At 43.8% G+C, this 27,441-nt stretch overlaps 2 protein-coding genes across 3 annotated transcripts in view; both read left to right on the top strand.

Moving 5' to 3' along the window:
- LOC128075410 (A-kinase anchor protein 13-like) overlaps positions 1-11,880 on the top strand; it is a 65,845-nt gene extending 53,965 nt beyond the window's left edge. The window contains exons 7-8 of the mRNA XM_052672161.1: positions 3,707-3,783; positions 9,368-11,880. Of these exons, the coding sequence (XP_052528121.1) occupies positions 3,707-3,783; positions 9,368-9,487 (197 nt within the window). The 3' untranslated portion in view covers positions 9,488-11,880. The remainder of the gene's footprint in view (positions 1-3,706; positions 3,784-9,367) is intronic.
- A 10,029-nt stretch (positions 11,881-21,909) lies between these two features.
- The window catches only part of AKAP13 (A-kinase anchoring protein 13), a 70,305-nt gene continuing 64,773 nt past the window's right edge, over positions 21,910-27,441 (top strand). For both annotated transcript variants that reach the window (XM_052672159.1, XM_052672160.1), the window contains exon 1: positions 21,910-22,654. In XM_052672159.1, coding sequence (XP_052528119.1) covers positions 22,574-22,654 — 81 coding nt within the window. In that variant the 5' untranslated portion in view covers positions 21,910-22,573. The remainder of the gene's footprint in view (positions 22,655-27,441) is intronic.

Below are 27,441 nucleotides of genomic sequence, written 5' to 3' on the forward strand. Positions count from 1 at the left end.
GAGTTGAAAAGGATGGCACGTGGCTGGCACTTGAGGCCGGGAAAGGACATCATGTCATATGAAGCTGTGCAGAAAGGTTTCCAGCACATACATCCCTTCTGGGGAAGGGATGAATGGGAGAGATATTTAGACTCCCGTATTTTCATGCTGTGCTCTTGGGCCTTGAGGTTTGTTTGCTTAGTGCTAATTTGAGCTATTCCTTCACTTTTCCCCCTGTATTTTTACTAGCATGAAATCAGAAGATTGAGCAGTGCTGCCTTGCATTTTCTTTCCTTTACTGAAACAGCTGCTGGTGTCCTTCTGAACTGTGCAAAGCCACTTCCTAATTGGTGGCATTAGGTCATTTAAAGAGAGGGCCAGCCCTGCCCCCTCTGCCTTTTCCTGTCTGCGAGGCTTTTGTCGGGCTGAACAGCCGGGTGTTTCCCAGTGCACTTCAGCAGGGTGGGAATGCAGCGAGGAGTCAGCGCCTGACTGCTGGGATCTGCTGGGAGGGAGCGGTGTGATGGTGGGGAGCACAGCCTCTGTGGGCACAGCTCAGACCTGCTTTTGTGCTGCTTGAGCCGATAGAAAAACGCCTCAGGTAACGCCAAGAGATGGGGAACAAGTGGCTGAATTGCAGGAGGGAGAAAGGAGCTTGTCACTGCAGCCTGGAGTTAAATTGTAGGTGAATTCAGTGCAGCTGGGCTTCCCTTTGCATCCCACCTGTTCCAGCAGCTGTTGGATGCAAGTGGCTGAACTTTCTCAGTTGCTGTTTTTTTCTTTGCTATGAGATAATTATACAGTGCATTCTCTTTCCCAGCACTGAATAAGCAAGCAAGCAGACAATAAGATAGAAATGATTTAAAAGCAAATCAGCTATGATATAAATCATGCAGTTCTAAAGTTCTAAGGTATTTCACTGACGTGATGCTGGGAGCTTTTCCTTAGTCTGAATACAGGAGAGAAGGGTGGCATAGGCAGAATAACTGGGGGTGGGGGAAAGGTTTGGTTTATGGGGGGTCTCTGTTAGTAATGTTTTTTTCTTCGAGTTCTTTGAGCTTTAGGAAGTTGACTTGTCAAGAGAGAATCAGTAAACGTTACTCAGGAGTTCACTAGTAAATACTTAGGATGGCGTCAAGGTGCATTAGACAGCTGCTTGCAGAAGGAAATTTATTTTTGTGCTCTGGCAGTTTGAAGTTTCAATAGGATGGGAGTGGCTGTAAGGCAACACCTGGGAGTGTTAATGTGGGGAGCTGCTTGGATTGTGCCTCCTTACAGCTCAGATCTCTCTCTGGTTGGGTTCTTGGAGGCATGAGGCTGTGTAGAGGAGTTTTTAAAGGAGAAGGGACTCAAAAGCCCTATAAGACAGTAACTGAAGCAGAAAAAATAATAGTTGGAGACGTCAGAGGGGTGTTTGCTGGTGTTGCATGCATCACTCGTGTTGATGCCTGCTCTGTGTGTGTGTTTTGTGTCCTTGGTCTGTCAGGGCTCTGTGTGAATTCCTCTCTGCTGTGTCAGTGCTGCGGAGTTTTCCCCGCAGTCTGGGGCTGTGTGGAGCATTTTGTGAGTCGCTGGTGTGCTCAGAATGAATCAAATCTTGTCTCAATAGGCTACAATAGAGCCTTCTCATAGGAAGTGTAGGTCATGAGGCCATTTCTCAGAAACGCGTGTGGTCAGAGGCTTATTGTCATGCTAATTTATCAGAGACTCAATCAGCTGGTACTGCTGCTGCCATGACTCCAAATCAAAAATTGGATTTTTAATTTTTTTAGTTTGTATTTGTAATTATATAGGGCTGTGCTGACAAATGCCTCCAAGCTGATGCAGCTTCTTGACAGCAGGCGACTCCGGTGAAGTCAAGCTGTGTAGCTGGGATCTGGTGCCTTATAGCCATTAACAAATACTGTAATTGTTACTGCTGAGGCCTCTTCTGGGAGAGATTTCCTGGATGTTTTTGCTATGGATCTTGAAAACAAACATTCATTGCAAGGTAGAAGTGTATCACCTTATATTTCACCTTATGGTTCCATGAATGAGTGCTTGCTACAGGCTCCTTCCCCTTGCAGAGTAGCAGGATGAACTGGTAAGAAATGACACTGATTATGTGTGTGATAAGGTGCTCTGTGCTCCCAGAAGCCTCTTATAATATTATAATGCTAGGTTCTGCTTTGGGGTTCTAGCTGTTCAGGTGCAAGTGGAGGAGTGCAAAAGAATTGAGCTGAAATGCTAACTGATGGCCTCACAAGGAGCAGAATTCTTGCCACTACGTTCAGGACATCACAGTGCCACAAATACTGTTTGGGTTGTCCATTATCAGGGAGGGAAGTGTAATTAGTGTTTGTCCGGTGGGGAAGCGGAAACTCAGTAACTTGTTCAGTTGTATGGAGGACATGTTGTCAGGACATGCTTCTCCTCACCATGGCATTGCTGTGACCCCAAGCTGTTCTCCCCATGACTATGATTTCTGCTTCTCTAATACATAGGACTCTCAGAAACTTGTGTCATTTCTGAGTCTATCTGTAGCAGTACTCAAACTCACTGCGATGAAATTATGCCAACTTGAGTTTGTCAGTAGTGCCTTGCAAATATTCCTAAGACCCCGGAGTCAAAAGCAGATGGAAAGCCAATCGGCAGCAGCGGTCACAGCAGCTTTCCAGTGGCCGTGGATCAAACCTCTTGCAAAATTGCTTCCTCAAACGAGAAAAAGTCACTGGAAATGTGCATCTCCCTTAAGGTGTTGATGTTCATTGGTTGTTTTTCGTAGAAGTCAGAAAGGGAATGGGATTCGGGCAGGGTTTTAGCCCTAACGCATGGGTGGCTTTGCCAAATCATTGCGCTGCTCTTCAGCCTGGGCTGCATGGCCATGGCACTGCCACAGACATAAATGAGTCTGTTGGACACACTGCTTTGCAGACAGAAATCCTGTCATTGAAACATGTTTGGTTTTGTGTTCATTCTTTGTGTTCACGTGTGTTGTGAGAGGTGTTGGCTTGGGGGAAAGAGGTTTTTACTGCTTTGATGTTAATGCCAGGGAAAGGTACACAGAAGGGAAGGAACCCTCGGGGAGTGGTGACTGATGAAAGCTTTTGTAGTTTTGCTGGGCAAAGAAAGCAGTTGGGATGGTGTTTGTACCACAGTGGTGGTGAAGAGTGGGAATCAGCTGGGACTTGGTGAACCCCACCAGACAAGGCTTTGCCCTCCTGGTCCCCCATCCTAACCACCATCTTTAAGGCAGGGCTGAATTTCTGAAGCTTGCGATTTATCAGCACTGAAAATATCAATGGAGAAGGCAAGGCTCATTTCTTGCAATCTCTTCAGGCTATGGTAAGAGCAAAAACAGCAAAAAAAGCTTCAGTTCTTTTACTGGAGGGATGGGAGCCAAGTGAATACATGGAGAAAGACACGTGGATGTGCTCAGCCTCACCTAGAGCCTCCCAAGACTGCTCAGCGTGCTTCTCCCCATGCTTGTGCTCTTCTCAATGTTTCCTTCAGCTCAGACACGACAGTTGTTAAAACTAATAACAAACAAGCAGCAAAGTCAGGAATGAAACCAGATGTTGGGAGTGAGATGGACTTGTTGAAGGGGTTTGGGTTTTTTGTTGTTGGTTCTTTTTTTCTTTTTCTTTTTTTTTTTTTTTGTGAGGCTGGTTTGAATAAGCAGAAGAATCTCAGCAGTGCTGAAAGGAGTTTGTTTTAAATTGCCTGTGCAAACCCTCTGTTTTCACAGGGAAGTTGAAAATGAAAACTGAAGATGAGGTGGATTTTATGAAGGACCCCAGAGAGAGCGCAGCGCGCGAGGAAGCGGTGAGTGTCATTTGTGCATTTTCACCTTCTGTTTTTTATGTGCCTTTTAAAGAAATGCTGCAGGTGGTCAGCAAAGCTCTGGTTTCCTTCTGCAGCCTTTGCAGGGCTGAACATCGTCAGTCGTGGTCACGTTTTGTTTCAGCCTTTTAAAAATAGCATGGGCTTTTTTAGCTCTTGTGTACTTAGCACGCTTTGGGTGAAGCCACACGGAGAGGTTGTTCCAGTCTGAGGAGTGCAGATTGGCCCCAAAGGTTCCTCATGAGGCAGTGCTGGATGAACAGAGTTACATTCTGAATAGAAGATACACAAAGAGGAGGGAAAGCCCCGGATTCTTCAGATAGGGGAAATGACAGCAAAAGGTTGTGTTGGAGATCCAAAATGAGTTGTGTCCTTTTTGCCGTTTCCCCTGGCCCCTCTGCTTTGCAATAATAATATAAATACTGGGCTTGAAAGGAATGTGATTTTGGTTTAAAAAGCCCCTAATGTGCGTTCTGCTTTACTAAGAGCTGAGTTTTTGCTCTCACCTTTCTTAGCTGTGTGCGCATTTGTTCCTACGTTTTATACGTAGCTTCTTGTTCCTGAAGAAAAGTATTTTGTAAATGCTGAATTGCTCCAAGCCTGTGTTCATGCATGTTGCTGCTGAGCAGCTGTGTTTGTGTGTCAGCCTGCAATGATGAAGCTGTTAAAAAGAAAAAAAAGCACTGCGAAGATGAGTTAACACTGCAGGGTGGAGCACCAAAAACTTTGCTCATCCCACAGTAAAGCTCTTTAGGCAGCAGCACAGTCTTGCCAAAGCATGTAATAAAATCAGGTTTATTTTGTTTTTAACAAGTGAAGGCTTTATTTCTGTAGCTGTTTGCTCAACGACTTAGCCAGGGACTAGAACTAATGGCTTTTCGAGGTAACATTTGTGTGTCTGATATTCATTAATGGGATGCGTGAGGGTAAAGATGCAGATGTTGTTTTACTGACCCTTTATTAGAGATATCGTGACTAATACTCACGTACCTGGTAGTACTTTAAGGCATATTTAGAAAGTGCAAATTAGAACCCGGGAATGCTCCCCACATTTCATTTCAAGCCTCCGAAACAAGAAGGAAAAGGGAAGAAACACAGAGTCTGGCTTCCATTTTGCATGTTTGACAGGCACTGGGGATTTTTTGTGCGTTCTTTCTTCTCTTCTTCCCCCCCCCCCCACCTCCTCCACCCCTCCCGCCCCATCAAACACCTCTTTAGAAATCTGGCTTTTCTGGTGCAGGAATGGGAGTGTCAGGAGAATGGAAAGTTTGCTGCAGGACTGACAGGGTTTCCTGTTGCTAAGTTCGACAGAAACAAAATAACAACTGCACTATATTAAGGCTGCTTGGAAAAAAAAAAAAAAAGAAAGAAAAAAGAAAATGGGTGGAAGGCTTATAAATAGAGCTTAATTCACACATGTAGGTTGAGCAGGGAGTGGAGCAGTGAAAGCAGGCGTGAAAGGCGCTTCTCCTGCCCCGTCCTGCCTCTGCTTTATTTAGTGCTGACTCTTTTGTAGCCAGAAGTCTTTCAGGTGCTCATTGCCTTCTCATTACCGGGCCATTTTGTGGTTAGTAAAAGTGGTTTTCTGGACGTGTTGCAAATAGAAACGCTGCTTGCAGCTGCAGGTATTCAGCAGCCTTCCCCCTGCTTGCAGGAACTTGGGATAAGTTGCTGGGAAGTGTGTTAACCCTTGGATTGTGAGGGAGAGTTTTGCACCATGTTGTTTGCGAGGCGATGTGGACAGCTGTTTGTACACAGGGGCTGTTAAAAGCTATCGGCATCTAACAGGTGGAACTTTGCATATTGGAATCGGGCTGAATAACAAGAAGATAAAACATAATGGAAAAGAAGAGGGAAAATTCCTTCTTGTGTGTTGGTTTCTGGAAGCGTAGCATTGTCTGGGTTCTTGGTGCCAAGAAGCGTGCTCCAGTATTACAAGTATAAGATACACATACTTTCCCTGCAGTCTATTCAGAAGGCTTTGCTTGAGAGAGCTTCTTGTGCATGTCATGGAAAAGCTGCAGCTGAAAACTGTTTAGGAAAATAATGGTTTGTAGGGTTGTAAACATTGAAAAGGAAATAATGGAAAAATATTTTTTTTCCAATTAAAACGGGCTTTTAAAGTGTCTGTTTCTCCAGAATGTTTTCTCAGCGGCTGTATTTATTCAGCTATAGAAACTGTACCACGAATTTCCACGTTCCCTTTGTGCTGGATGGGAGGTGCAGTCAGACCCCAGCGCTGCTCACCGGGAGGCTCTGCTGGAGCTCAGGGGGGCTGGGAGCAGCTTGATGGGATCTATTAAAATCAGACTTTAGCATTTTGTACACTGAATGACTTCAGAACCTTAACTTTTAAGGGGAAAGCTGATTTGGCTTTTTGTATGCTGCGATATTACAAGTAATTGAGAATTGGATCCTGGTGGCTGCAGTGGTATGAAAGTAAAGCGAGGTGGGATGAGATTTACCCCACTGTCCTTTTCTTCTTGTGCTGCTCACTGAAATCAGTTTTAATTCATTCGTCACTGAATCTTTGTCTTCGTGCAGCTGCATGGATAATGTTGCACTTTGGGGTTCATCTGGGTTCCTTTTCCTTTGTCTGAGCCTGTGGCTGACAAACTGTAGCTGGAAGAGCACAAAAACACAATTAACTGGGGAATGGTTCTCTCTTGTATTGATTCCATTACACGGATCCTATTAACTTTAATGTTTCCTACCTTCACCACATGAGTTAGTTTTGAAATGAACATCTGTATTTTCAAAGGTTGCAGCTGACCAGATAAACACGTCCTTGCAAAATGTTTTTGTGTGGCACAAAGCTTGATCTGCACTCCCAGATCTCTGCTCATCCAAGTACTGCTGTAATAGAGCAGCTTTCTGGGGAGAGCTTGCAATATTTCAGTCATGGTTTGGAAGAGTGAAGTGTGTTTATAAAGCTTTCAGATGACATCAGGTTGGGAGGGGTTGCAAGCACTGGGGAGAGCAGGGTTAGAGTTCAAAGTGACCTTGAACAACCAGAGGGTAATCCAGATAAGAGATGAAGAAAGATACAAAGTGTGCAGAGAAGAAATCAAAGTACTCGCTTTACTAAGTCAGGATAGCTGGAGAGTGATGAATAGAAAATGACCAAGGATTTTTAGAGGGCTGCAAATGAAGTGTAGACTATCAGTGAGATGCTATTGCAAAAGAGACGGATCCTGTTTTGGGCTTCTGCAAAGAGTGTCATCCTAAGACACAGGAGGTGACTTACTCATGTGCGGCGCTTTGCAGGCCTCATCATTGTCATCCAATCCAGTTTTGTGTTTTGCTCCAGGGAAGACGCAGAGGTTCTGGAAAGTGTCCAGAAAGAAGATTGAGAAACGTGAGAAGAGTTTGAAAGAACTCACTTTGTTCGGTGTAACTAAAAGAAAACTGTTGTGCAATCTAACAGACTTCCAACGTGTAAGCTCCTTTCCATGGCAGCTTAATTTACTGATTTGCTAATTTGCCAAAATTATTGAGGCTAGATATTGGGAAAACTTCCTGTTATCATCGTGAAACTGTTGCAAGATCACCTAGGGAGGATAAAAACCTCTTTGGGAAGTGGTTATGGATAAGGCAGATGACCTTCATTGAGGCAGAGCCCAGGTCCGTTGTTGTCCCTTCATTTTGGTTTGTAGAACCTTAGGTTTTGTGGGCAATTTTATAATTTTTTCCCTTTCTTTCATGCAAGGCTCCTGTATGCTTCACCTGCACGCACTGGAGGTAGGAAGAGGGCAAGGGATGGACTGGGTGGCAAAGGACTTGTAGGTGACAGACTTGTGCAGTGGGGTAGGTATAAGGATGGACATTAAGCATGGTGGATCCCGAGGTCTGGCTTTCCCCTCGCTGTAGTCTTACTTGTCCCTCATCCCTGGTGTCAGCAGAGAAGTGAGGCCAAGGTGTTGTATGGGATCACCCCCTCTAGTAGCTGCTGCTCAAAGAGGAGGAGTGCTGGAGTCATGCAGTAGAGAGATGCTGAAAAATGGTGAAACGTGTCATTTAATTTCTGCAGATCTGCTTAGGATTTATTCACCAAAATTCAGGTTGCCTGTGCGCACTGAAGCCAGTTTGCTTTGTGTGCATTTGTACGTCTGCCTATATTGATGCATCTGTCCATACCATGTGATGGTTTGCAGCTGCATGATTGCAAGCTCCTGTGTCCCAAAGGCTTTGCAGAACAGCACAGGAAGGCTCCCAACAGCACAGGAAGGCTCCCAACAGCATGGGGGAACTGCAGACCGAGTGACTGGAGTGCTGGAAACAAATCAAAGCAGAGTGCCATGGTGGAAAGTGCAGCCCTAACAATAGGCTGCGGCCTAGCCTGCCTCTTCAACATCACTTGTGTAACTCTCTCTTTGTAAATATTGTACTGTAACTAGAGTAAACATGAGGAGAAAAAAAAACAACACAAAACAACAGCAAACCAGCCAAAAAGGAGCCTGCCCAGAGCCTGGCATTAGTGCTAGATGGTGACACAAATGCATCGGTCAGGGCTTTGGGCTGGCCATCTGCAGGGCCCTTTCTCACACCCACTGGCATCCTGTGCGTGTCCCTGAGGGCTCAAGAGGGCTGGGAGGAATTTCTGTCAGATGCTTACTCCTGTGTTTGTTCATTGCTTTGCAGAGTGGCCCACCTGGTGCTGTGGGCTGCTTCTAGTGGGACACTCTGTGCATTGCTGCATAAGCTGTTGACACTATAGCATGTGTTATGTAAAGTTAGGAAAAAAAAGCAGGGGAAAAAAAGCAATTTAAACAAGCCTGGGATTGCTGTTGGCCTTTACTATTGCTTGTGGTTTGAAATCTGCAGCGGGAAGGCTTTTGTGCAACTACAGTGGCTGTGATTTTGTCCTTTACTTAATTTCACTAAGAACTGCAGTTCTAATTCCTTTTTGTCCTGAGTTCTGCTAATCCTCAGCTCAGGGCAGCCCTTTCCAAGTTCAGGCACAGGATTCACGGATGGTAGTGAGAGAAGCAGGAAGGCAGACAAGTGAAATCTGCAACTGGATGCAAAGATGCTGCTTGCAGCCAGCAGGATGGGGCAGATGAATGGGGCTCCTTTGTGAGCCACATGGAGGTGGTGAGTTATTTCATATCCCCTACACCTTCCCCTTCAGTCACTGCAGTCTCCATTATTTCCCAGGTTTGAAAAACACAGAGCTAAATGATTTCTCCCATAGAAAATCCTGGTTCTGGAGTATTCATTTTTTTTAATGCAGCTATGAAAGTATGGGTACATATAATAATGGATGTATAAGAGTCTGTGGCAAAGCAGTGTTGGCAGTGAGTGTTGTACCTTGAGGAGGAAAATACCACTCTGTTTTCAAATGGTTCAATCTCCTGTATCACATGGATTCTTTTATTTGTGTTCGAAATCCCTTAAAGTTTTGTGGTGTAACTGTTGTATGGTAGACATGGTTACCACACACTAAATTCCTAGACTAAATATAGAGGAAATTAAGATGATAACATGGGAGACCAAACATGGACTGCATTATTATGACAAATGGGTGTTCTGGTGCATCGCATCACTGAGTTTTTCCCCTTCTCAGCACACCTACCCTGCTCCATGCTGCCGTTCTGGAAGTTTGAAGTTGGAGCCCTGTGACGTAGAGAAGCCTCCTTTGAGCTGGAACCATTTTCATGGAAAAGAGACTCCTTCCAACTCTTAGCTCTGATGGAAGAGCCACAAGTGTGATGCGGGGTTTAAAAGATGAGGCTGGTCAAATTGAGACTATAGGAATGACAGTTCTGGCTTTCAGGAATGAAAAAAGTTATTTTTTAAGTAACTACTTCAGGAAAGATGAGCTCTCTGTTGCTTGAGGTTTCCATCAGGAACTGGATATTCTATGGAGTGATAAGCTGCAGCTCTGAATAATCTACTGGAGAAATGCTGAGTTACACTGAGTTACCTGGGGATTTGGACGGGCTGCATGTTTGCATGCTGTCTCCTGTCTTAGAAGATGAACCCCAGCAGCATGATCAGAGAGCACTCAGGGGGACGCAGATGAAGGACTGCAGGCCCCAGTTTCCAGGCATGGCATTTTTGACATAGTCTTCCAGCAAAGATGAAAAGAATGGTGTGAAGAAGAAGAAAAGGGTAAAGAACAAATAAGAGAGGATTGTATTCAAAGCTAGAGCGCTGATCAGAAAGAATACTTCTTCTGTTTCAGTATTTCCACTCACGCACTGTGAATTGTTATGAAAACATATTTGGCATTTTACCCAGTGCTGTTAAGACTCTCTCCATGGAAACATGAAGCAGAAGGCATTTCGCCTTGCAGTAGATGCACAGATTCCCCTTTCTGTTATCGTTTTCGGTCCTTTTTTCCCCACCCTTTTTAGGTGGGTCGATCTTCCCTTATATTCTTTTCAAGCAGAGGTGGAAATCTCAGATTCTTTTCCTCCAGCGTCTCTACTGCTGCTGCTTGGGATCATGTGTATATCTTGTGAGGCCCCAGATGACTCGACTGTGTCACTGGCTGCTGTTAGAACACCAGATGAAATAAAAGCCTCAGTGATACAAAATGTTTGTCTTTCCATGCAGCGTCCTTCCTCATATTGAGCAGCTTCACTGCTTTCAGGGTTTGTCAGTTTTCCTGCTGATTTCTGCCTCATCTATGAGCGTGTACTCTGGTGCAGAGCAGCAGTGCAGTAAAATTTGGCCTTGTGTTAATGGTGGAGTTTTCAGCTTGGGACTGCAAGACGAGAATAGGTGACAAATGTTGCAGTAGATCAGAATATCTTAGGTCTATACAGAGGTGCTGGTAACAAAGCCTATGACACCTGCAATGAAAGGCCTTCACTGGCGTGGAAGGGATTGGGTTTGGACTTTGTCTTTGGGAAAAAAACCACAACGTGAAGGCTGTAACAGGCATGCAGCAGAGCTTGCAGTGGTTTAATAAAATAAGCTTTATCAGCTATATTGGAATTAGTGGGCAGGAGCAAATTTTAAACCAGGCTTTCTTTTCAACTTAGTCTCTTCCAGCCAACAAAGTTCTTGTCTTTCATCTTCCTGTTCTGCTTTGCTTATGGATTACATTTATACCTATATAAGCATGTATTTGATGCAACCAACTTTTTGATTTTCTCTTAAGCAGTAGTTAGCTTAGCTACTCCCTCCCTGCTTGCATACTGTGTTTTTAGTGCCAGCAATGTACTCGATAAAACTGAAGGCAGTAGCTGTGCCCAGGAGGATAGTCCAGAAGATAGGACCAATATTTCTGGGTTATCTTGTTTGCTTTCTCTTCTGTCTGTGCAGTTAAAGTTGGAGTGATTGTTACCAGCTTGTGTTTAACCTTAGTTAACACTGCTGTTATTTCGGATCTGGAAAGGACAGGTGATTGGTTTGTGATTGTGTCAGCCTACTTAAACAGTGCTTCTCCCAGGATTTATATCCTAATACCTCTGCAGTCACAACAATAAGTTTCACTTTATTTATGCACTTAGTTACGTGGAGGCACATTCTGTGAGCAGAAAGCACAGCACCTTTGTCAAATCAGCGTGCCTCCCTGTCCTGAAGCATTTGCATCTTCTGTGCTGCTATGGGAACAGCAACACTGTTTTGCAGGTACCGTGGCACTAAGTCTGCCCACCTCATTGACAACCAAGCACGTTCTTCCTTCCTGTACATGGGCTTTCCAGCTGGTGAGATAAGAGCAGGAACGTGAAGCCTTGCCCTCCCTAACTCATTAGTCTGAGCCCTGGTAATGAGTCTGCTTAGCATCAAGTGACATGTTTTTGTTCTGTCTGAGACTGTGCTTACCTCCATAAATCACGAGAAGATCATAATCCTGACTTACTTGACTCTGAACTTTTGCTTAGTTTCTTAACACAGCTGGATGCACTGAATGCCCAAAAGTGCTTAGGAGAGCTATTGTTTCCAAAGTACACATTTTCAAAGTCTGGAGGTGCACTTCTCATGTTGGTTTCAATCTGAGCTCTTGTTCTTGGGAATTTAGAAATCTTTTCTGCCCTTCCAAAATGTTACCTAGCAGAATGCAGTACTCTTACCAAAGACATGGACGAGACTGGGTTGATAAAGTCTCCTGAAATAACATATGTGTTTCTTGGTTTCACAATGTAGGTATTAAGGGGGGGAGGAGGAAGAGATAGGTATTAAACTCTTCTACTGTAACAGGGGGAGGAAGTGCATTCTTACCTGCTTGCCCAGAAGGAGGTGGCCGTGTATGTGAGGAGTGAGTAAAAAGCATCCAGGCATCTTTTTGAGCCTTTTAAGAGAATAAGAACTTGCACAGTTTTCAAATATTCTCACCTCTGGATACCAGAAAGGAGCTGTTGACTGTAAAGGCTGGGGTGCCATGGTATGAAAAAGGGAAGAGATAAGAGAATGACAGAGAACAAGAAACTGCAGCCTGTGTTTTGATTTGATGGGCAATGCTGTAGCCTACAGCTGAATAAAGTCTCAGCAGTAATATCCCAAGACCATACTCACATCACAGTGACTTTGGCTTTAGGGCATTTTGCAGCTTCTGATTTTAATCGCTTTTTGGAGAGACTGTTGAGAGAAACCTCTAAAAGTTCATTTGTTAATAGCAAGTAGATATTTGAGGGACTGTGTTTGATTTGCTTGTCAAGGCTTGTTTATGACTTGTTTGCTATCTCTGAGGAAGCTGAGGTTTACTTCTTGTGTTGTAAATGATGCAAAAGGCACCCAGAACAGTGTACATGAATCCTCTGTCTTTGTTATAAATCTAAGTATATAGACTAAATAAATAACTTCTTTCTGGGCTTGAAATCCTCACAGTGCACCAGACAACCAAAATTTGCGTTTTGGAGTAGATCCTAGGATTCTTTAAAGCTGAAAGATCTCCTCAGCTTGAGAACCTGGGGCTCTTCCTGCCTTAAATAAGCGATGGTTATTTAAACTGGCTTTTCTTCCGCCCGGCCTCTTGGGCAGGGGTTGGCACAATTCAGTCAATACCCACTGGGATGTTGGAGTGTATGGCAGCAGAATGTGACGTTTTAAAGGTAAGGTTAAACAAGTACTCTCTTTAAAAGAGCAAGGGGAAACATCTGTGCTCTCGGGATTGCCTTTCTCAGCTCTAGTAGGAAACTCTAGTAGGAAACTCGGTACACTAAGAAATGATTTTTAGAGCAACTCAAATGCTTTTTAAGTTATTTCCTTCTCTTTCCAGAAAACGGAATTTGATATAGAAGCGTACTGTTTTGAGTACCAGTTTAAAAATAGGATATTTTGGTTTAGATATTTTTTTTTAGGTAGGCATTAGTCTCCCAAGGAAAGTACATTCTGTTTCTCTGCATGTCTTCTTATGAGCATTGCGTGTTCCCTGACTGGTAAGTAATGCTGTCTGGCACACAGAATACGTTTTGGCAGGTTGGCTCTTAAAATATGTGTTATCCTTTTACGGAGGACATCGGCTGAGGTCTGGATCCCATACTGAAAGAGCAGGAGGGAGACAGGAAAGATCTGGGGTTAACTGTTAACGCTGCTAGAAATGGAGGAGCAGCCAAAGAGATGGGCAGCAGGGCATGCTGCAGTGAGGTTTGCTTGCTGGTACGGGACAGCAAGCATCCACAGCAGTGAAGGTGTCAGACTGGTGTTTAGGTGAGTGAGTGAGATTATGTGAGTCTGAGAGCTGTTTCCTTAATCTGAGGGTGGTGACCAGGGTCAGATCTGATCATCTTTCTAACTTGGAGGCATTCTGACTATTTTTCCCTGACCTCGCACAGAGGAGAGGGAGAACAGGACACTGATTGCAGCCATTGCGCAGACAAAATCAGGGAAGGAGCCCAAATAACATTTTCTTCCAGCCTTACCAAATCTCCTAGCCAAAGAAAGCATGAAATAACAACAGCTCTCAAGAAAGGCTAAATCGTTTGCCTGTACCAACAGATGTTTCTGTAAGCCACTGATTTTTAGGTTGTCTCAGCTTAAATACAGTACAGAGTGAAAAGCGTCTAAAAGGGTAAAATGGATTTAGAAGAGTTTTCTCTACTTAAGAGAACTTTGTAAGCTGTTGGTGAAGCTGTAAACAAAGCTACACTAAGATAGATAATGTATTCTAGTTTAGGTTGTGTCATTTTGCTTGTTACTGGCTGCCTGGGTTAACAAAAGAAAATATTTTTCTTTCAGTAGCGTTCAGATCTTTTTGCTGGGTATTTTTTCTTATGTGTCTGCATTAAATAAGCCCATTTAACAAAACATGATCCTCTTATAAACATGGAATAATGACAGTATCCCACATATGGCTTTCATTAATTTTTGCATGTTCTGAAGTTGCCTTTTTTTCTCCTGAAGGCTGACTTCAGAAACAGAGATTAATGCTACATAATGGCCAAAAGTACTAGCTGAGCAGTCAGCAATTCTAACTTGGGATAGGAGGAGCTTCTCGTTAAGGTTATTTAACCTTTTCATGTTAGAAAGGGTATTTTTTCTGTACAGAACCGTGCTGTATAATCCGCCCTCATCCCATTTGTGATTACTGGTTTGCATTGATTGGACAGGCATCAGCTGATTATTTGCAAGCTTTCTTGCTTCTGAGTCCTGTAAACATTTTGGATTTTAGCCTGCCGAGAATTGTGGGACATCTCTCCCTTTTCTTCCCAAGACAGCAAACCCAACCCCTTCCTTGCATTCAATGGGAGGAGTTTGAGGTGATCTTTTACCCTGGAGCAATCTTCCCTGTTATCTGCAGCTCCAAACCTTGGCAGCTCCTCAGATAGCCGGGCAGTAGACATCCAGATATGTGGAATGCTGTTGTTTGACATTTTTGGCCCCACTTATCATTGTCCATTGGGTTAGGTTTACGGATTAGGTTTTGGGTTTTAGATCCATTATTCCACTCAGGAATTATACCTGCAACAACAAACACTGCTGCAAAGGCATCTTTGCAAAGCAGATAGAAGAGATGCAGGGTATGTTAGTTTATAACCCAAGAAATAAATATTATAGCATTTTTTTGTGAATGTTGTCAGTAGTTGAGAAAATTCCGCTCTAATGGCTATGATTCAACATACCTAGCTGTTAATTAAACTTATGTTTAATTATGAGATTACAGAGGAACACATGCAGGGTGTAGCAGTGCTTATGGCAGTGTCTGAACAGAGCAGAGAAAGCTTTCGTTCATGAGCCTGGTGGATCCTTGTCCTTGCGTACCCATCTTTAGACCAGAGAGAGAAAGTGGTGCAAAAATTAGTAAAACAGGTTTATTTCACATGGTTAACATTCTTTCCTTGGCTCTCATGCTGTTAATACATGTTTGTTTAATATTCTTTACAGAGGATTACCAGGGAAACAGATGAAACAGTGAGCAAATTAGTACTCCTGTGGTCCTAAAGCAGACCTCCCAGGCAGGAGTTGGAACCCAAATGCCTCCTCTCGACCTTTGTGTTGGATTTTGTTTCAAGTTTCCAAACACATGGGGAGAGGGTATGGAAATATTGGTTGGACGTAAGTGTAGGTTGGAGGGTGTGCTGGTGTGCCTGTTACTGCTATGGGGAGAGGGTCCTGGCCATGAGCAGAGCATCTTGCTTACCAGTTGGGTTGGAGCTCCTCCTTCCCACAAAGCAAACGGCACCACTAGAGGGGCAAAACAAAATCCCACAGTGTCCTCTAGCCCCTGCCTGCAACAGCAGCCAAGTGAAAAACTGACCTGGAAATATGGTGGGTGCCTTTATATCGAGCACTGCTTTCCCTTCCAGATTGCAGATTGTCAAGTTACAAGACGGAAGAAAAGAGAACTTTTTCCTTTTTGACAGAGTGCCCGGCCGGGACAGTACAGGGTCGTGTGGGTTTCCTAGGGTGGCTGAATCCCAGCAACTTCAATTAAAAGGAAAAAAGAAAAAGGGAGGGAAGCTGAATCATTTTCTGGCACGATTTGTTCATTTGAATGACCTTCACTACTTCTCAATTGGAGTACAGTGGAGGCATGAAAGAATGGTAAAACTTGAATAATTTCCTCAGCTAAAGATGTGTCACTTTTATATTGTCTGTTAATTTTACTCCCTGGTGCTGTACGTCACTCATTTTGGGCTTTATCCGCCAATTCATCTATGCAGTCTGCTATCCTGTCCCTGTTTTTAGCTCTCTTTTGCTAGAAGCATCCCCAGACCTATCCTTGACCGGATCTCATTAGGGTGAGGCTCAGGCAGTGCTGCCTGCCCCTGTGCCATGCCTGCAGCACTGGGTATTGAGCTGTTATGTGGGAAGACAGTGTTTTCTGCACTCTGCAAATGCAAGGCTGTCTGCTTTCCCACACAAAACTCATCCTAACCTTCCACTGCAAGGCTTTACTCCTTCTGGAATGTGTAATTATGATATAAAGGAGCATAGGGTTTTTTGTGTGTCAGTCCATATCAAAGGTTTATCCCAGTGATGTCAAAATATGCTCTTTTTTTTGTTGTTATGCACGGTATACAATTGAAAAATTCCTTCTCAATTTGTCAGCTTTATAGGTAATGAAACATCCCCATCTTTTGTGCATTTGAGACAAATTAACTCCCCTACAGAATGAGTTACTGGCCATTGCTTGCTTGGGTACCATGTGGATTGCACAGCCCTTGTAGTATTTAGGGGATGTTATGTACCAATTTCAAGTGACTCTGTAATACTTACAATAGCTTGACAACCCCTATAAATACAATTCCCTACTTTAAATCTGTTTATTTACACCATTATCTTTCCAGATCCCAGAGGCTGGGATCACCAGAACCTGCATTGCTCCCAGAGCTACTAAAATGATCAATAATCACATGCCACGTGGGGATCAAATCCTGGTTTATCCCTGCCACACATTCTCATTTGGAGAGAGTTTGGCAATGGTGAGCCACGTGCTGGGCTACTAGGATGGCAGCAAAGATAATTTCTCATTGTGAGAATATACAATTTGCACATTGGAAACAAAAAACATGAAGTGAAATTGAAGTTAACACCATCTGACATTGTCCAAGCTCCTACAGCAGTTCAGCCAGCCAGCCACCTCCGTTTGCAGTTATTTTTGGTAAAGGCAGAACTGTATGTTGCAGACTGATGTAAGATCAGCTGAGAGGTTGCTAATCTCGTGTGTGGGATGTGTTTTTCCTGTAACCATTTGGGAGCAATAAGATGGGCAGTTTGCTTCCTCTGAAAGGATGTTCAGGCATGCTCCATGGCAGACAAAAGCCTCGGCATTTTTCTGAAGGTTATTTGCACAATGGAAATTCCTGAGAAATGTACAGCAAGCCTCTGAGAAATGCTAGAAAAGTGAAGGTCAGGAAATGGCTGAAGGTCTCTCAAGGTGTTTTTGTGTTTTCTCAAACCATGCGCTCCGTGTATGCATGTGTCTGACAGCTTTCCAAGTCCTCCTCGTTCCTTCTTCGTGGCTCTTCAGCTGTTTATTAGGCAGCTATGTCTCTGAGCTGGAACGCGGGCTGCAGCTGTACGAAGCTTTGTTTGGATGCAGGATTTGGCTCAGTTGTGTCTCCCAAAGTACAGGGTGGCTCTGCAAGGAGATGTCCTTCTCCAGACCTTGGAGTGAAGATCTGAATGATTTAAACGGGCATATAGGAGAGCTGGGGATGCCCAGGCTGGAAACTCATTTGTTTTGGTGCTGCAGAAGATTTGCTCCATGGATTAAATTGGGCTACGGCAGCACAGTGCTTGTCATGGACAGGATCCATGTGGCAGACTGTGGGGGACCATCCTCACCCCTCTCCCTGCCACCTCTTTCTTTTGGATTCATAGGGGAATCCAGCGTCACGGCCATCCTTTTGGGGCTGCCCACTTAAGAGGATGCTGCTCAGCTGGGCACAGGTGGGTCTTGCCACATCCATAGGGGTACACCCTAGCCCAAAATATGATGCAGGTGGACAGGCTGGGCTGGAAGGGGTCAATCTCAACCCTCTTCTGTGTCTTGCAATCCTCTTGCAAGAATGAGAAATGCTTTCTTTCACTTAATCTTTACTGAGGAGTGCAGCATGGGTGTCTGCTGGTGTTCAGCCCCTGCCTTTTCACCTCCAAACCCTGTGCTGGAGCATTTGCCTGGTCTGTGCTCTGCAGTGCTGACCTGCCTCCCAGACATGCAGGATGTGCCTTCCCATCCAGATTGGACGCACTCCTCTTACAGGCTTTACAGTATTAGAGTGCAGATTTCCTTTGCCTTATTTAGTTTTGGGGAATAAAAAGGAGGCTATTTTGTCTCTCCTGGCAAGGCCAGAAATGTAGACTTTTTAAATCACTTTCCAAAAAACTGATTTCTTTGAAGAAAAGAGCAGTTTGAATTGTAATTATTCTCTTTTGCTGTCTGACAAATTTATTACCTCCTGCATCTAGTGCCCAATAGTGGGTTTTGACTTGCTTAAGAGGGAGAATTCTTTCATGTGCGGCTCCGTTAGTTCCTATCAGAGCCACAGTTTAAAATGTTAATGCTCCTCAGTATTTCTGCAGATTGCATCATTTTCAGTGTTTCATAACTATATGGCAAACGTAATTTGAAACAGATAACAATAGTGCTGTCTGTTTTAGAATAACCATGATTTCCTTGTCATTAAGAGATCTGTTAGCGGGGAGAGGAGGAGAAGTTTTATCTGGATGAGTTACAGATCATATGGTGCAACTGAGCGCTTGCTTTTTCTTTTTCTTTTTTTTTTTTTTTCCTTCCCTTGAAATTCACAACACTGGACTTTGGTTTGGATATGAAACGATTGGATAGTTTCAAACTCCTGTCTGCACCGAGCAGCTCAGTGCTTCCAGATGGTTTCAATAAGCATCCCAGAAGTGTCGCATCAGCAGCCGATGGCCTGGGCTGCGCGCTTCTCCTCTCCATTTTGAGTCACTTGAAGGAAGGGAGAGCAAAAGACAGAATTGTTCACTTGATGGAGTTGTTTTCTTTTCATCCTTATCCTCTGATTGTCTTGTGCGTTTTGTTTCTGAGCTTAAATGTGGCGTTATGTTTAAACAAGCACGTGGCATTCAGAGACTTGCTTTAAACAGATGGGCAGAAGGGGCTGGAAGCCTTTGTTGTGCTCTGTCTGGGCTGAGCCTGCATTCTGCATCTCCTCTGCGTGCCTGTGTGTCCGTAGGGCTGCGTGCAGGGCAGGATTTCTACCCTGAAACAATGCAGCAAAAGCCCCACCTAACATGGGAAGGGAGTGATGGCCTCCCAAGTGGGAGTACGTCTGGCCCATTATCTGCTGTTTGTTTATGTTATGATGTGGGGGTTTTGTGTGCTTTTTCTTTGCCTCCCCCCAGCAGTCCAAGATGGGTGGAAATTAAAATGAGATGAACTTGGGGTGCTTGCAGTCGTCACTGGCCTCCTGATCTTGGCTGTGAGTCAGGAACATAACCACAGAAAAAAACTCTCGGAACAAATTAGGGATTTGGAAGCTTAAGGTTGAGAAGAGAGGAGAGAGGCAGGGATTTTTCTTACAGGTTTGTTTGTTTTCTGTTGATCATTTCACTTCTTGGCTGAAAGCATAGAGCATCCAAGTGGATCAGTTGGCATTAGCTTCCTGATCCTTGCTAGATCAAAGCATGGTACTTATGGAGGATGGCAGGTCTTCCTGAGTCACAGGCAGGGCACAGATCTCGCCAGCCCTTTCAACCTACCTGCAAGGTGCACCTGAAGTTTCTGCTCCTGCTGTCCCATGGCAACGTGCATTGGGTTACCTGTGGCTTTCAACCATACAAAGATGCTCCTAGCTTAGAAAAACTGTCCTCCTTTCTGCTGTGAAGGTTGCACATCTCCCAGTGCATCTCTCCACCTCCTTTGGCCAGAGACACTTCTCATTTCTCCTTACCTTTGGGAAGGGTGAGTGTGTGCAGCCACAAACGACGTGGAGGTGGTGCAGCTACAGGGCTGACCTATCTCACATCTCCTGAACTATGTGCTGTGCACTCAGTAGTAATGCTCAGTGGCAATCTCCCAGTTGTCAGAGAGGTCCTGTGGTTAAAGGTGATGTGCATTAAAGTGAAGCACAGAGCTGTGAAGTTGTCCCTTGGGTGAATCTTGACCAGTGGATGAGAAGCCTTACAAGCCAGCAGCTATCAACAGAATGATGTAAGAACAAAAACTGCTGTATTGGTTAAAAAAAATGAGTGCTACATAACAAAGAGTAGAGCATCATTAAGGCATGGTGACTGCTGCAGATTCCTTTACCTGACCTGAATTCACACGCTTTGTTTATAGGTTCCTATCCTGTAAATTTAGATTTGAGGAAATCTCAGCCTTTTATGGTAGCGTTTGAGGGGCTGGAATGCTGTCACAGCCATTTCTGATTCCTCATCTTGATGGGCACGTGATTGCTGGGATTCATTACATGTAGAGAAAACCAGTGACTCCAGAAAGTCCCCAGAGCACTACCACATTCTGTGTGTGTCCTAATACTGAAAGCAGAAGCTTTGTTTGTTACTGGGAAGAACAGAGTCATTGGCTGAGCTCTCGTGCTGGGGATGTTGGAGCAGGGGAGACCTAAAAGGAGATCCTTCCAGTTGGCTGTGGGCTGGGGAGATGAAGCTTTGGGTTGTGAGGGCGAGCCTGCAGCCTCGTGAGAGCAGGGTGGGATGCCTTGCAGTGACTAGGTAAGAGCCAAGTGCTGGGAGGAGGTGACACGCTGTGTCCCTGTGCTGCTTCAGCATGGAGGTCTTCCTCACATCTATGCCCAGTGCTGAGCCTGGTCACTGCACCGCCGAGCACTGAGGTAACGATGGCCCTCAGCTGGGACGTCATTATCATCCAGCATCATTTCCTGCTGGATCCAGAGGGCAAGTAGGCTTTTGCACGATCTGACTGTACAGAGTGGGGGTGTCACACCCAGCGTAGCCCAAAACAATGCCTAGCATTTCTGCAAACTCCCATTTTTCATTATTTTACCGAAGAGGTGTGTGTGTGAGTCAGTTCCTGTGCAACTCATGAGCAGGCTTCAGTTTGGATGGACAGCACTAGAAAGTGAGGAGCTCCAGCATGGTGGGATCTGTGGATTTAGGTCTCCTTTGGAAGAGTTTTCTTGCATTCGTGTGCTACAAACTCATTCTGACCTGCAGTGGAAGCATCCATCAGCTGTTGCTTAGGATGGCTTTTTGAGATCTGCAATTAAATATTGGTTTGGTAGCACTGGTTCCAACATCCGCGTCTCCTGCTTTGCACCAGAAGTTTAACAATCCCTCTGTTTCCAGCTTTCTCTCCAAACCAAAGCAGCAAGTTTCCTCAATGCAAACTCCTGCACTTGGATCCAATCCCCTCCTTTCCCTTTTTCTTCTCTTTTTCTCTCTCTCTCTCTCTATTTTTTTTAAACCTCCCCCGTTCCCTTTTGAATCTGTGAATGAGAGAATGTCTAAAGTCAGGGAAGGATGGAAACATTTTCTCCTTGGTGAGGTCAGGGTGGGGTGGAAAGTGGAGGGGGCTGCGAGGGGGCAGTTTGAAAACAGGAAACCATGTGGCAGCATGCATGCAGGGCCCAGCTGATGTGAATGAGCTATTGAGAGGGGAGAGATTTGCTGCCTAGCCCAGCGTTAGAAAAACTGAGAAACCCTGTGTTTGCCTTTTTTTTTTTTCCTCAAAGAAAAAAAGCTCTGCTTCTCAGTTAGAATAAACGAGATAAACTTGTATTTTTCTGAGTACGAGTTACTGAAATCTTTTGCTTCCTTTTTTTTCTTTTTTTTTTTTTTTTTTTTTTTCGGGTGCACTGATTACATCGTAAGTTTCCATCCCCATTTTGGAGAAGCGCTGCGCCTGAATTTGTCTGTCTGTCTGTCTGTCATCAACCTCTGCCCCAGGACAGAGGGAAACACAGCCGTCCTTCCTTTCCTCACCTCTCCCAAAATGCGTCCCTTCACTTCTCCATCTTTGTACCGGGCAAACAGGCTGAGAGCTTGAAGCAGGAGGTGCAAGGAGCTGCCGATGGAAAGCTGCTGCTTTTTCCTCCTCCACTCCCCTCTCTTTTTTTTTTCTTCTTTTTTCTTTTTTTTCCTTTCTTTCTGAGGAGATGAATCATGCTCCCACAACTGTAAAGACATTTTCAAAGCTGAGAACGCTGGTGGTGCAGTACTAAAAAGGCAAGTAGGGCCGTCCCAGCTCAGGCCAGGAGGGAGTGGCTTTATTTCATTATTTTCTTTCCTTTCGCCCTGTGCTGTCATTAGAAATTTAAACTTAACGCAAAACCGAGCCCTCCTGCCTGCTCGGCTGAACGGCAGAAAGACTCAAAAGGAAGAAAACACTTTTTTTTGTTGTTTCTTTCAAATCTTTGTGTGCTGAAAGAAAACTCACATTGGTGACAGTACTTACTTTGGATACAGTGATCGACTTTTTTTTTTTTCTCCTTTTTTTTTTTCCCTTCTGAATCAGACACGTCGTGGCTGAGCCTTCCTCTGCTTTTCTCCCTTGGAGCATCAGGGTTCCTATCGCATCTGTCTGGCTTTTGTTCTCTATCAGAATTTTTATTCTGGTGCTTTTTGGATATCAAAGTTGTCTGGAAAACTTCTTATTATTCGTATTCATATAACGGGAAGGCTGATACCATTCTTAGCAGCTACAAAAGAAGTAATAATCATATGTATAAAGCTCTCTCGATATACCTTCTGTTTTCTATAAGTTCCTGTGTTTGTATAAGCAAATCTGTTCCAAGAAGACTTTATCAACCGGTCGCAGCTCTGGGATTTTCTTTTTCCTGTTGAGAGGCTCGGAGCGGCGGGGACTTCTCTGAGCACGCGTGCGTGTGGCCAGGAGCGCAGCAGGCACGCTGGGGTTCATGGTGGGCTCTGCTCCCTACACTGTGCCTCTGCTCGCGGCCCTCGGGACAAAATGTACGAACGGCACAAGAGGCGGTACAGCCTGTGCGACATCTCCAAGGTGGACAGGACTGTAGATGTGGTGTTGTTAAAGGTATGGTGGTTGTTTACGTTGCTTATCCTGCTCCTTCTCTCGGGTGCTGCAGGTTGGGGTTCAGGAGGAGCTTGCGCCCTTCAGCATGCAGACGGGTTGCAGTCGTGAGCGTGAAGTGGTTTGCTGTTATCTCAGAATTATCCATCGTAGCATGCAAACACGCTTCCAGAGAACCATTCTGGCCATCTTCCCCCCGGTCTTTTCTCCCCATTAAACACTCCTGTTGTATTTTGCAAACCTCACAAGTCACAGGTGGTTTTTCTGTGCCTTTCTGTCAAGGATTTTCATTCCCAGTGTTCATTTTTGGAGTGAAATGTGGCCCCCCACCCCTTTCCCCAAAATATATCCTGCTGAAAAAGGCATGGTGGATCCTCCCTTGCCTCTGTTTTTTGTTTATATTTGAAAGGTGTCGTTCTTATTGTTTGGGTGTGAATTTTGTCAGAAGATTGGTCAGAGCAAGAGCCGGCAGCAGCTCTTGGCTACTTGTCCCAGCGTTCCTTCGCTAATCTAAAATTAGCAAGCGCTCCACCAAATGGCACAGTGGCAGTCTGGGAATGTCTTCTCCCTAACAGCTTTTTGGAGCTTCAGCAGTTTCCTGGCAAAGTGGATGGAAATCGGAAAGCAGCCAGAGAGGCTGCAAAACACAGCTTGCCTCTGATATCTTAACTCGTGAACGAGCGTTTCTTTCTGCCTCTCTTCTTCTCTGTGTCCTTTTCTTAGCAGAGGCAGTGGCTTTCTGCACCACCATGGAGCTTCTTTTGCACGGGTTTTGCTGCATGCCCGTTTTCAGGGCTGGTACAAAGTCTGAAGAGATAAATATTTTTATTTTCAGTGATCCTGGCTCTAATTCACATGCACTAGAATGGACCTAACACTTCTTAGGTTAATTAGCATCATTTAGGTATGAAAGTTGTTTTTCTTTTTCACTTCAATTGAATGAATCATTTGGTATTTTGGTTTTTTGTTTGTTTTTTTTTGTGTGTGACACCAAGCAGAAATAACTACAACTAGCTTTCTGTATCGACTCGATCCTGTTGAGTAATGTTTGAACCTTTATCTTAATGTCTGAATCCCGTGGGATTCAATCTCTAGATAAACCTTATGAGTCACTGAGAGCTGTAGACATACTGTGCACACACTACTTGTGTCAAATCACTGCTTAATGAGACTGGGATAAGGGGTACCCCTGACAACTTTGGTTGCAATATAAAAGACAGTCTTTTTCTTCATGAAGAGTATCTGGATGCCTTGGTTGAAATGTAATTCACTATAATTATCTGACTTCAGTATTTCTGATGTCATTAGTTCCCTAAATTAGTTTTTGTTCAGCAAAGCTTAGATTTTATAACAAAGTATGGCTCTTGTTAGTTCCCACTTGTATTTTCCTAATTGTGTTTCAAAACTGTGGGTTATGATGTCTGTTCCTGCAAATGACTCAGTGTCCATACATGTGTGCATGTGTGCACGCATTGCTGCTCTGAACATCGGCTGTAAATAGTGCAGATGTTTAAAATAGAGGGTGCTAGTGACAGCTATGTTACAAGCAGCTTAATCTTGTTATTTAGTCATTCTTATGTTTTAGCTGGTTTCTATAGCATAACCAGTAGATTAAATTAAATTTTGATGATCCAGGGATCTAAGCCAGCATTAGACTGCGTCAGTGGCAGATCATCTCTTGACGTTAATGGGAGCTGGATCAGACCCTTAACGAGAGAGCTATTTGGGATTTGGTTTTGTTTTTTTTTGGTTGGTTTTGTTTTAAATTAAAATACTTATCTAGGTCACCATATTTCAGTGTGTAGGCTTTTCTTAAGTGTCAAACATTGAATAGCAAATAAATGTCCTTATAGCAAAACCAAATAGAGTCTCCATTTACAGTGTTTGATTGGAATGAAATTGGGACAAGGTACCTGCTAAGTGCCTGACACCTTTCAGTTTGGCCTACTGATCAGCTTGTGCAAGCTGTCTTTTCTTTGGGTGGTAGGTGAATACGTCTTTTCTTCATTTGAAGATGAGGAACTCAGTCGTAATGACATAGGAAAGAAAAACAGCTGATGGGGAAGGCAACTGGAACAAGCTGTGAACAAAGAATGTCTTTTGTCATTTTGGCTGCTATGTGTTTATAGATGGTATTTTCGTAGAACCTCAGAATCATTTGAGTTGGAAGGGACCCTTGAAGGCCAGCTGGTCCGACTCCTCTGCAATAAGCAGGGACACCTACAGCTGATCAGGTGCTCAGGGCCCCATCCAGCCTGATACAGTTGCAAAAGAATTTTGGATCCTACCAACTATTTTGCAATGCATGTGCCTTCTTAAGGATTGCTATGTTGGGGCTAAAATTTTCCATGTTTAGATTGTGCCTGAAAAAGTGGTTTGTAAAGTTACAAAAAAAACCTCAGCAATTTTGAGGGCTGATGCACACAGTTATTTTTTGCTTTAAGATATGTTCCTCTTCCTCCCCACACATGAGCACAAGAGGCAGTGGGTAAATCCATGTCTTAGCTTGCTGTTGAGGGTAGAATTTCATCTTTACTGTAGCTCTTTTTGCTGCTCCAGCAATGCAAACATGATGTTCTTGGTTATTGACCACAGTGGTTTGCCACTGTACAGAAAGCCCTAGTTGATGCAGAAATGGCATAACAATTTGACATCATCTTTCCTTCTGAGATCGCATTGCAGCAGATGAAGAAGGTGTGCGTTGGGTGGGATATCTGCTTGCTGAATGGTTAATTGAGCCCAGTCAGCTCCAGGCAGGGTAAAGCAGTTTGCACTGCGTTATTCCTAGGCCCAAAATGGGAAGTCTCAATGGGCCCTTGTGTGAGTTGGCAGCTGTATCCCATGTGGTGCCTGCCACCACAAATAGAGCTGTCTGGGGACAGAATACAGATACCACCAGAGCTGGCACCTTGCAAGTACACGCAGTTAGAGAAGTGTCCAAGTCTGGATGACAAGACTGTTCTTTGCAGTTAGGGAATAAGAAATTGGCTTGTTTTGAGAATGGGAGACTGAGCAGTCACAACTGGAAATGTGTTGTTTTTTTCATTTTTTTTCGTTGATCCTGTCTACGTTAAAGCTCTGTAGATGAATGCTCAAGCTCTTACTGGTAAGCAGAATGTCTTAAATAGGGAAAAAAGTTTTCAGTTAGCTGCCCTTTGGATAAACAGATCTCACTGAGCTGCACCGTCTTCTTTCCTGCCTTGGGGTCTGGGGCTGAGGGAAGCACTGTCCTTTGTCATTGAGCTTTGTGGCCCTAAAGCAAATCTAAACTTTGATCCTGAAAACAGTATCTACTCACAGTGATTTTGTTCCTGAAGGGTTCAATAGTAAGAGGTGCATGTATTACGATGCGGAGAACTTGATTTGTTCATGCCTCGTGTAGAACTAGAACAAGGAGGATAGCTTAAATGAAATGGAAGGGTTGTCACGCAAACATTTATGTGCCCAAGGTTAATTGCTCCCATTTTCAGTCAGAACTTGTTATTTTTTATGTAAAGCCATTGTTCTTGTATTCAAAGCTCAATTAAAGGTTGTTATTAACAGGGCTCTAATTCTGCTACTGGCGGAAGATCCTCCAGTGCCAAGGGCGGAAAATGTTCTTGGGCAAGATGCTCACTTTCCCATTTGGGACATTGCCAGGAAGAAAAGTGTTCTCTAGGAATTCAGCATTGCTGTTACACCGCAAAGTGCTAATTTATTCAGCCATTTAATATGTGCTGTGGTTGTAGGAGCCTCTTCCTTTAGTGTGGTTCTTTTCAGCACTGTGTGCTTGTTGCTGTGAGCAAGGACCTCCATGAAAAATTGTTGTACCAGTACTGGCGTTCAATAGAGATAGAAGATTTGATGTAGTGTATTGACTATACTAGATGATAAGTAGATAATAGGAAAGTGTTGTCACTTTGTCCTTTTTGAGATACATTGGAGGATGGTCTCTGTGTCCTTCATGCACGCTGTAAAACCTTCCAGTAAGCTTAAGGCAAGAAAATACACAGGGAGGTACAATATCTATCTATGTAAAACTGTAAGTAAATTGATATGTCCCAATGCTATCTGGAAAGGTGATTATCAAAGCATTGCTTTGAATTTTTGCTCTTGAGCTTTGTGCAGGTGCAATTTGTTTGTATCAGTGGCTGCTGAAGGAGGATGGTGGAAATCCTTTTCCAGGTGCCCCATCTCTCACACTGCTCTTCCAAGAGTTTTGCAGGATCTTAAAAGGTGTTTGTTTGGTTTTTTTTTGGAAAGGGATGAATTAACTTTAATTCATAGTTCAGGAATTAAAAGGCAACAACCAGATTATTCTGTTACCAACGAGGCTGTAAAGTTAGAAGTTTGTTAGAAGAAACATTGAAAAGAGTATCCTACAGGAATTTTTTTGAGTTCCTAAAGAAAAGCTTAGATTTGCATTAAAACTTTTGAGACAGTTTTTATCATTTCTGATTATGACACAGATTAGTCATAATTGCAATTAAAGAAATAAGTTTAATTTTTGCTTTTCTAATTCTTCTATAGGTTATTCAAATCTTTCCTAATGTCCATTACTGCTCAGTATGGTGCACAAGTACTTAATGATGCACCAAGTAAGCTCAAATTACTCTATTAAATATTTTCCTTTATGCTAGATTGGAAGCTGGAAAAAAAAAAAAAGAAAAAAAAAAAGGAGAGAGAAATGGAAACTTATAAAATTAGGACAAAGTTAAAACAATGTGGAAAGAAGATGAATCTCTAGAGATTTGTTAGGAAACGAAAGCTAAAATTGTGTTCCCTCTGCTCAGGGATGTTTGGTGCTGATT

Source organism: Tympanuchus pallidicinctus, unplaced genomic scaffold (assembly GCF_026119805.1).
Source record: "Tympanuchus pallidicinctus isolate F22 unplaced genomic scaffold, pur_lepc_1.0 scaffold12, whole genome shotgun sequence".
Lineage (NCBI taxonomy): Eukaryota > Metazoa > Chordata > Aves > Galliformes > Phasianidae > Tympanuchus > Tympanuchus pallidicinctus.